General features: G+C 28.1%; 1 protein-coding gene across 8 annotated transcripts in view; it reads left to right on the forward strand.

Moving 5' to 3' along the window:
• The window catches only part of Dh31-R (Diuretic hormone 31 Receptor), a 220,007-nt gene extending 209,758 nt beyond the window's left edge, over positions 1-10,249 (forward strand). For 3 of the 8 annotated variants that reach the window (XM_077443479.1, XM_077443481.1, XM_077443480.1), the window contains 3 exons: positions 2,744-2,785; positions 5,407-5,487; positions 10,097-10,249. In XM_077443479.1, the coding sequence (XP_077299605.1) occupies positions 2,744-2,785; positions 5,407-5,487; positions 10,097-10,210 (237 nt within the window). In that variant the 3' untranslated portion in view covers positions 10,211-10,249. Of the gene's footprint in view, positions 1-2,743; positions 2,786-5,406; positions 5,503-9,423; positions 9,491-10,096 lie in introns of all 8 variants that reach the window. The other 5 variants (XM_077443476.1, XM_077443478.1, XM_077443477.1 and 2 more) reach the window with 3 other exon arrangements.
• Positions 10,250-11,778: the final 1,529 nt, after the last annotated feature.

Genomic DNA, 11,778 nt, shown 5'->3' on the forward strand with positions numbered 1-11,778 from the left:
ATTGTTCACGTACTGTGATAATGAAATCCGGCTTGAGCACGTTTCGGTTGATTTATAAATATACCTCGACATTTTTTCATTTTTATTTTTCAAAACGACATTATGGCTAGCTGTGTACATATTCAAACACATTATACAACACACATAGATATACAGATATTGTTGTTACAAACCGCAAGCACGTGCATGCTTGCAACAATCAACAAATTCAAACTCTCCAATTTCTCGAGTGTGAGAAGATGCTGGTTGTATTGCAGACGTCACTAAGAATTTAGATAAATTGGTGAACTCTAGCAGGAGATGGTCGATCGGGGTTTTATAAACGTAGTTGAATTTTATTTATTTATATTTGAACCCACTTATCGGTATTGAAAACACGACTTTTCTACTGGTAATCAATCGCTTAACCACTAAGCATCGCTATATACAAACGTCTGTGAGTCTGTGTGTCTGTTTGTCTGAGATAACGCTCTCCGTACTATAATTGTCATTAAGATTCGACATACATATGTACGTAAGCTAAACCGCTTCCAACAAAACGAAGTACAAGTGTAATACGAATAATAATAATATAGAAAAAAAGTTCTATATATACATATACTGTTCGATGTGAATGTTTCCGCTAGGAAAATAGACCAAAATAACTTAGAAATAATATATCACCATCCATTGAAAATTTATTGAATTAATTAATTAAGTTTTATATCGGTGTTATATATTGTTTATAATATGTAGGTAGGTAGTTCATTTTTACCTTTTTTTTTTCATATTAAACAATTAATTTTATTATTTTTTATTTTTGTGTATTTTCTAATTATCTTGCTTAATTTATTACTTATCTAATTATTATTATTAGTTTATTATTATTATAACTATAATCTAGGTTATTATTTTATTATTATTATAACTATAATCTAGGTTATTATTTTATTATTATTAATATTATTACATATTTTACCACTATCATTGGTACTATATTATTGTTATTTTTTATTTTTGATGTTTATTTTTTTTCTCTCACCTAAATATATGCGAAAATTTTAAAATGGTTTGTCTCCTATTAATTATATTTTGTTATCAATTTTGTAATCAATAAAACTGCAAATTTTCCAAACAAAATAAATAAATTAAATATAAATATTAAATTATATGTATTTTAAAATGTGGATCGAACACAAGACAGACCCGTTTCTTTTATTTTTTTTTAATTTAATAACATTATTTACCAATACCTATGCGATGATATGTCATCGGGTACAACACTAGTAAGAAAATACAGACAGTTAGCAAGAAAAATGGCGCTGGCACTGATGAAACGTAGTCAATTTTCAGTCAACGGTATTGAACAAGTGTGGACGGCTAATTGCATGCGTCACACATGCGCCTGTTGAAAATTAAAAGTTGAATGTTGAAATGAAAATTGAAAATTAATGTTGAATACGAAAACAGCTAAGTGGAGACATGCTAATCAATTTTTGTAGTGAGCAGTTTTCATGGTTGATGAACTTATATATATTACATTATAAATATATATTTGGTTTGGTTATGAGATTAAAATGTGTGGATTTTTTCAATCTAAATTTTGATATTTGTATGTTTTAACAACCAACTTTAATCTATGTACTGTATTTTTATCTCATGGTGACGCTTTGTTCTCACCAAAATAGTACCAATTTATATATAATATGTACATATGTATATATTGATTGCACAGTGGGCCGTGGGTAATCCTGTTTGAAACAAATAATTTTCTATTATATTTTATGTTAAATTTTGAAATATAATGTAATACTTTGTTTTAAATTCGTATCGGTTGCCCGCTTAAGAGCTTATTACAAAACAAACAAAAAGTTTTAACTCTACGAAAATTTAATATACATATGTATGTGTATGTATATATTGTAAAATTAGTGTAGAATTTTAATATAATTTTATTTTATTTATTTAAATGAAAAATGGTTTCAAATGGTATTCATTGCACATTTTTCGCTTAGAGTTGTTCTAAAGAAGGCTATACTTTTTATTTCAAATTATTGATTGAAATATTTAATAAAATTACAATATTATAACATGCATATGTAGTAAAAAAGGTTCCGCTTAAACATGGCTGATATAATAGTAAACATTTTATTAAATTTATTTAAATAGTTTTATTTTATTTGAATATTCATTTGTATTTTTATTTAATTTAACGTCACGGATTCTACGAACAAAAACATACATACATACAAAGTATCTTTCGAAATTATATATTAGATATTTATAATAAAGGATATGTACATACATACATATGATAAAATACACAAAATATGATAAATATACAAACTTCCAAATTACTGTAATAAAAGTTAGAATAATAAGCAATTCTCTAATGTTTAAGTACATTCACAAAGTTTCGACTTTCTTCATATTTTTCATTTAATATTAACGATGGAAGCTTAAATGTTTTAACCTTGGTACGATATTCTTCCTTTCTCTTTTGTATGTATTTAATTATTAAAATTCAATTCATTCAATTGAATACATATTTTTTAATACAAAACCTTTTTTGCGCGTAAAAAAATAGCAATTCGTATTTATGTAGAAGAAAAATTTAATGATATTGTTCAATAGAAAAATTGATTATTATTGGAAAGAGACTTATTGGAAAATAATATATTTTGAATTGAATACAAATTCACTATGTGTATAATTCAATTTATATAAAACAATTCATTTTAACTATTGTATTGAATTTTTACAGGGCTTATGCGTGGCAACACTGTATTGTTTCTGCAATGGAGAGGTGAGTTTTACCTATTTTTAATTTTTGTATATTCATAATAAGTACTCATTGTATTTATACAACTACATAAACAAAGAGTAGACAAACATAATACTATAGACATACAATATTTATTCGGACAATTATCGTATATCCGTGTAATGAATGGTGTTGTTTACGGTTCAATAAATGCTGACAAAGTAAGTCGAGGGCAAATAATAATTCATAAGTCACTTTTATGCCGCTGTTTGGTCTTTTATTCAACACTCTGGTTTTATTATTTATAATATGACTCATATGACATACATATATACATTCATTTAGTGCTGTTAAACATCAAAATAAAGTAACAGCTTAGCCGCGACATAAAGTTTACCGTGATCGTTCGTAAAAGTTTGTCAAACATTCTCCAGCATCAAATGTTTGAACGTGCGTTCAAACATTGACGAACATACGAGTCTCCAACACTTCAAACAAATTGAAAAATTCGATTCAAATATAGCAGGCTAATTAGTAGATGTTCAACAAAAGTTTCAACATTGCTATGGGTATATTTATTACGCTAATGATCGCGCTGTCTTCGTTGATGGTTCTCAAATAACACAAAAAGTCTTTTTCAACATTTCAATGCTCATTGTAGTCTTTTGTCTTTTTCTGTCTAGAGCAATGTATTTTTAAAGTATGAATCGTAACAATGTAAATAAATAGGGTAATTAACGGAAATATCTCGCCGTATAAAGTTGGCATGCTAGATAGTGAATTTATATAAATTGTTCAACTTTGTCTTGTATTTTGTTGAAATTGTATATACCGCCTATTAAAACTAATAGCTTACTAAGCGTAGTCTTCTATAAAGATCTAATGTGAAGTGAATACTTTTTTTAAAGCAGATTCACAAAATTTCTTAACAATAATCGACACTACTCTACTATTTATGTACACATATAAGCTAGATCCTTTATGCATAACTGGAAGTAGCATCTTAAATATTATACTGCTGAAGTTTGAAACGTGACGGAAAATGTAGTCTCTGTGACGAGACAGAATGTTAAATTACAGAAAACGCAAATATCGGAAGGCAAAGATTGAAAATCGAAAGATCTTAAGTTAAGTCGAAAGATCAAAAAAAAATTGTGCATGGTAAACGATACATACTCACTTAATTTGCGCGAGCAGGATACAACAGGAACAAGAAGAACAGGCTTTTCCTCCCGTATTAATGTGCACGCGCAGATATATATATATATATATATATATATATATATATATATATATATATATATATATATATATATATATATAGACTAGCTGAACCCGGCATGCGTTGCAACGCCACAATAACGCATGCAATTCCCGTTCTTGTACCCGTTCCTATTTGTCGGAAAAACGCAGACAGCGAACACGTTGGTCACGACGCGAAAACATTTGAAATTATAGCGTTGCAATGACACCCATTCCCGTTTTTCCCATTTCCGTTCCCGTTTTTTCGGACATGCATACATCAAATCCTGAAAGTTCCATCGTAATCGGTTCAGTGGTTTAGGAGGCTATTCGAGACACACACAGACATTCATTTAGAATATACATATATACATATACAAGATATAGATTATTATTAATTACACTGTTCGACACGAAAAATGGTTCAGAGACGAGATATAACTTTTCTTATAGATCTATGCCCAGTGAACACGAATCTGGTAATAAAAAATGTTGATAGGCTCGAGATTCGGAGATATACCATATGTGTTTTATAAATCGCGCGATTTTTCTATAACTTGGTGTTGTTCGGTCGATGTCTCAAAATCTGTCAATTTCCTCTTCAAAATGAATATTGGAATCTATAGACGGGTATTTTATCTTTCATTTTTAGTACTTTTCAGCTTTCAAATATCTCTAAGTAGTCATCCAGTTCAAATCTAAAGTCAAAAGTACGTATTTTCACTTGGGATTTTTTCCCACTGTTAATACTATTTTATATTGACTTTTTTCTATTGAAACATGTTTATTGAGATAGTTTTCTGACCACACTATTTTTTGTGTTCGTTTAAAAGGGTTAATTGGAAGTGTGCTGAACTTTAAATCGGTAAAATTGCGAGCAAAAAGCTCGTACTAGTTTTTACTCGTATTTACACGAATCTGAATTGAATTAATAGGGATAATATATTAAATTATCTTTATATGAGAATTAAATAAAATTCCACTTATAAAAATCATATTTCGACTATTCTTGTGGATTAAAAACAAAAATTCTATTGATAACTGGCTTACCTCGATAAAATAAACGAATTTTTGTCGTCAAAAAAAAAGTCGTTTATTTTATTTATTACTATTTTTAAACAATTTTTATCCATGGTGGGGGTTATTTGCACGAGAGTTTTTTGCACGGGGGATTAACGACCAGCGGATTTTTAGCCGGGGGTATTTGTGTCCGGGGCGGTATTTATGTCCGGATACCTTCTTCCCTGTGTGATTTCGCCCTAATAAGCAACAGTTTTTCAAGCGCTCGCAAAAATGCATAGTTCTATGTCAAAACTTTTCGACTTTTGCGAATTTAAAGCTAAAAACCCAAACACACCTCCTAAGCACGTCACTGATGTATTTTATATTTTATGTTTATATATTTTTTATGTTTGCGACAGGTGATAGCGCAGGTGAAGCGCAAATGGCGCACGTCCATGTTCAGGCCGAGAGCAAACTCCTGCACGGCCACCACCGTATCGGTACGTGACAAAAATGTTCGTATTGCCACCAGACAGGCAGGCCCATAGTTTCGGTATTGTATACACCCACGATTTTGTGAAAGCACTAAGTACCCACCCACCCACCCACCCATTCAGATATTGCAACAGATTACAAAGAACTAGAATGCAAATAAAGACAGCACGCTCTCAAAGGCTACACGTATGTATGACGTTTTCTCATCCGTTTGTACTTGAGATGAGGGAAAGGTCAACCTTTCCCTCATCTCTTCCTCGTCCCTTGTATTGTTCTGCACGCTTGCAAGGACTTGCGGTGCAATTTTCGCAATGGCTCCAACGGTCGTTCAAGTGTAGTAGATTTTTCCTCGGTTTCAGTTTCGTTCTCTTTGAAAATATTGCACTTCTTTTATACTTTCAGTTTCTGGTTAAAATCTCTGGATGGCTTTTTGATCTTCATTTTGCTAGATAAATAATAGCCTGCAAAATTAGATACAAAATTTGATGTCATTATTATAACCTATGAATAAGCCTTTTATGTCGATGGCTTGGTGAAAAGATAGTGTATGTCCATTTTTGAATTTGTATCGAATTTTAAGTTTGTAGATGCTTTTTGGTTTTTCTTTTCAAGGATATACATATATGTGGTGTAATAAATAACCTTGAAAAGAAAAACCTGAATCTACAAACTTAAAATTCGATACAAATTCAAAAATGGACATACAATATCTATGCATACAGCCATTGATGTATTCTATTTTCATAAAGCTTCGATCGAAATAAAATCATTTTAAATTTTGTTTGCATATTTATATAAAATTTAAATTTTAAAATATATATGTATATATAAATATAAAAAAATAAAAAGTTATATGTAAATATACATACATAAATATAAAAAATAGTTTTTTATAATTGTTTTTAAAAATATTTTTATATGTTTTTTTCTTAAGAAATTATAAATAAAAGATATATTTATTAAGAAAAATATATAAGAAAATTCTGTAGTTCCTCCGCTGTAGTTAGGAAGACGCTGTAGGACGCACATGCTGTCCTTTACACCCCATTTCGACCAGTAGCATTTCGCTCGTAGAATGTTCTACTGCCTGCACGAAATGCTATTGGTCGAGAGGCAGTGTAGGAGACAGCATGTACATATGTTTTCCTAAGTCTCTTACACATATAATTAAGACGCAACAATTAATTATAAATGATAAAAATCACACAAAAATTGATTGGAATATTTTGATTGTCTTTGTCTATTTTCATGTAAACTGTTCGTTTTGTATAGAACTATTGTAGTAAAAGAGTATGTATGTATATATGTCGAGTTTCTCATTCAAATAACTGACTCGAAGATTATTCATTTATTTATTTAAAGTTTGGACCATTGTAGCATTACAGGATTATATCTGAACATACATACAATATTAGCCAAAAAGGCGCATTGGGTTTACCTGTTAGGCCTTCCTGGTATATATGTATATACACATATTTGGGGTCAAGTTATCTTGTATTAAGTAAAGCAAATGTTAATAAAAATCTGTTCACTAGGTCCGATTTTAAAAAATTGTTTTTTTTTTTTATAGCAATAAATACATACATATACATAGTTGTAATCAATATTTATAGCTCATATGTGATATTTTATCCTAATAATTTGTGCTTATTGGAAAACAAAAGAATAAAAATGCTTCAACAGTACGATGACCAAAACAATTTTTGCGTGTAGTATAAATATTAGATTCAGGTGCATTTATACATGTCCGATTTCGGTCGCGTTTTGCAAAAAGTATTCAACTACACATAGTAAAAAAAGGTATTTTTTCTTTAAATGTCTTTTATGCATCTGACTATGAATACATACATACACACGGACATTTATAAATGGATTTAATCTGTTAAAAAAATATCTAATGGGTAGTGGATGGGTTAAAATATATTCACGTTCATTTGCATGAACGCACGCCGATGATGCACAGAAAACTCACTGAAAATTGTATGTATTTGCATGTTTGTTTTTTTATATTTTAAACTATGTGTTTGTTTGTAAATGTTGTTTATTTTACATGTTTTTTTGTTTCTAAAATAAAATTTCAAAATATTTTAGATATTAAAAATTTAATATCGTTTAAATTATGCAATGCAAATATTTATATTCGTAAACAAACTTTTTAATGAAAATATTTACGATTTTCGTTCGAAATATTTGATAATTACATCAAATTATTTATACGAAATCCACCGGCGAATCAAATTCTTACATAAAAATGAAATACACATATTTTGTATTTACAAAAAGTTTTGAATCAATACAATCCGTAAAATGTTCAATCCAATATATAATACGAGTATCAAAGTTATGAGCGACAAATAAAACATAGATAAAGTAACAACATTTTCAATAAAGGAAAGTAACAATTGTAAGCCAGTATACAGTAATTGGCCACTTATCATATATATAAAACCGAAACGGCGTCTGTAATTCGTTTTTGATCGACTGGATTGTCTAAAGACGTTTCTGATTGGCTGGATTGTCCAAAGACGTTTGTGAATGGTCAGTCGTTAAATAATATAAATTTTTTTCGATTCAAATAAATATTATATATAAAACCGAAACGGCGTCTGTAATTCGTTTCTGATTGGCTGTCGTCAAAGTCGTTTCTGATTGGTTGTCGTCAAAGTCGTTTCTGATTGGTTGTCGTCAAAGTCGTTTCTGATTGGATGATGTCAAAGTCGTTTCTGATTGGCTGGATTGGTCTAGGAATTTTGTGATTGGTTGGTCGTTAAATAACATAAATTTTTTTCGATTCAAATAAATTTAATAAAAAGGTTTTTTCATGGCTTTTATTTGAATTTCCATTTACCGAGTGAAGCCGGGTAGCACCACTAGTATTTTATAAAGCATATGTGACCTTAATCTTGTTGTAATTCATTGCAACATACCACTTTGCCATCAACTAGCACTAGTGCGTTGCTTGATTCGAGCGGCCAATAACTATATACACACCGGCCAACAACTGCAACGATTCCTCCAAAACAACATCAGACGGGTCTATAAATACACGGCAGATCCTGGGCGAGTCCGGGTGCTGCCTGCCGCTATTGATTTACAATCTCACGACTTTGATATGCGGATACAGTTTCGGTTAATGCGGCTAGCCCACTTTCACCCACCTGCCACACTTTCTCGATCTGCCTCCACCGGGATTATCGTCACGTTAGACGTTTCCTCGAGACGCGAAATTCCGTTAGGAACAAATGGAGCGAAATTGAGAGCAATAAAGCACTCTTCTTGTATTTGCATTGTAAATAGAGCCCGCCGTCTTGGTTTTCATTTTGGCGCTTTTCGTTTTTGGAAATAAACAATAGACGAGCTCTCGGAAACGCGATCGACCACGCTTTTCCGCCACCTGTGAAAATATTTTCCTTCAGGCTGTGTACGAAACGATGCCTATTTAGCGAAGCATTATTAAGCCCAACCTTATACACATATGTATATAATGAATATATTATGATGATTTACTATTTTCTTTTGTACGTGCTGTATTATTATTTTATGATATGTTGTGTGTATGTATGTACATTAGAGTGGTCTTTAAATATAATTTTATTTAAATTTTAATGAAATGTATATTTAATTTCTGTAATAAAGACTCATTTTTTGTTTTTTGAAATTAATAATTATCAAATTTTTTTTTAATATTTAATATTTTAATAATATATGTATATATACATATAAACATATGTATACCTATTTAAGCTTAGGACCATCAAAAAAAATTTTTGCTTATAACAAAACATTAAAACCTGATCAAGAATCAGTACTGAGTACAAATCACGCAAACACTTTTTCTAATGATGTTTATTAATAAATTAAATTTCCCCCCACCACTCTAATGTACATGTAAGAATATATGTATGTATGTAACTTCACTAACAATATAACTTTTCTTATAGATTTTGCTCACTGAAGTTTAATACGATGATAAAAATGCTTCAAATTAATATGACAACATGTTGTGTGGTAAGAGCACAGTACTAGTGAACGTGTTGAGATAAGAAATAGTCCGCAAAAATATATCTATTCAAAATAAAATTAAAATATCTCATTAAAAACGTGGGTACCCAGTTTTATGAAAGGATTGAAATAATAAATTAAGTACGAAAATTGTTCCAATTAAAAAAATATATTAAAAAATATTCAGTCGTGTGATGGCAATTCATATAATTAAAATTAATAATTTTATTTTTTTTAAATTAACTCTTTTTAAATTAACTCTAAATAAACTTTTTTTTTTATTCCGAAGGTCTATGAATTAAGAAAATTTTATATATTTTTTTTAATATTATATGTAATTAAAAATAATTTTGTTATTTAATAACTTTTTTATTGTTTCTTATCTCAACACGCTCATACGCGTAACAGTTTAAATGTAACTTGCTAAATAACTTGCTGCCTTAATTAAATCTTAAGGTGCATTTATACATGTACGGGTCCGGGCTTCAGATTGGTTGTCCATTTTCAAACAGTGTATAATAGTGACAGAATCCGAACCGGACATGTATGAATTTTAATTTATTTTTAGAAAATATTTCATCCACTGATTTATTTCTTTTCGTTTTATTATAGTTCGTTCGATCTACCCCAAATGCTCTCGGTGGCGAAGAAAAGGTTTCACTACAAGCCAGAGGCGCCTCGTGCCGTGTGGCCAACGGTGATGATCTTCATGATGAACTTCTGTAAATGATCAGTAGCTTAAGCATTCTGCAAAATTAAAAAAAAAAAAAAGAATGAGAAGTAAACGTTCCTTCTTTATAAAATATTATATTATTATATAAATTAAATGTGTGTATGAGCGAAAAAAATAGGTGACAGGGTACACGTTAAATCGTCGTCTATATAAATACTCTGTAATTTATTTATTTTTATCGTGCATAAGAAATATATATATATATATATATATATATATATATATATATATATATATATATATATATATATATATATATATATGTATATATATATATATATATATATATATATATATATATATTTATATATATATATATATATATATATATGTATATGTATATATATATATATATATATATATATATATATATATATATATATATATATATATATATATATATATATATATATACATATATATATATATATATATATATATATATATATATATATATATATATATATATATATATATATATACATATAATCGTGATCACAAAATTAGATCAAAATTATATATATATATATATATATATATATATATATATATATATATATATATATATATATATATATATATATATATATATATATATATATATATATATATATATATATGTATATGTATATATATATATATATATATATATATATATATATATATATATATATATATATATATACATATATATATATATATATATATATATATATATATATATATATATATATATATATACATATAATCGTGATCACAAAATTAGATCAAAATTAATAGATGTCTATTATATTATAATAAAATGTCTATTGAATATGTCGAATGTAAGTATATATAATGCATACTATGCTTTAAAATATATTTTTGTTTTATTTATTTAAATAAATTATGTTCGAATGTGTTCCAAACAATATTTAATAAAATATTATGGCACAACAGACAAAATTGCAAAATAATATCCTTGAAATGAAGAAATAATAATGACTTTTCTTGTAAGTAAATTACTCTCAATCACAATTCAAGCCATCAAAGGTCGTCTTGTAAATATTTAACCTTGAAATTAAAAGTTGTCATGAGAAGATTTGCCCTTGAGGTGATACAAAAGTGCCATGAAATTACATTTATGAGTCGAAGCTGTCATGTATTTTTATTTTATAATATTTTTTTAGCTTAATTGTCAGAATCTGTTTAAAAATTTACAACATATTCAATTGCATTATGTCTTATGTGATGACGGATCTGAAGTGTTGATAAAAACACACGCCATTTCAATTCCGCTCTTTAGCGTGTTAATTTTACTATATATACATGTGTAATAGATTAAGAATGATTAAATCTCATATATAATATATTATATTTATTTAGAATAAACATGTAGGTTAATTCAAAAATATTACATATACATAAATACATTCATACATACGTTCTCAATCTGTGTAAATAACACACTTATATTATATAACTACATATACATTATATTTTTCGAAATTGATAAAGAAAACACGTATGATTTATTGATGCATTGGTGCTATTTAAAATACAAATATCTACAAAAAAGACT

This window comes from Arctopsyche grandis, chromosome 12, assembly GCF_051622035.1.
Source record: "Arctopsyche grandis isolate Sample6627 chromosome 12, ASM5162203v2, whole genome shotgun sequence".
NCBI classification, from domain to species: domain Eukaryota; kingdom Metazoa; phylum Arthropoda; class Insecta; order Trichoptera; family Hydropsychidae; genus Arctopsyche; species Arctopsyche grandis.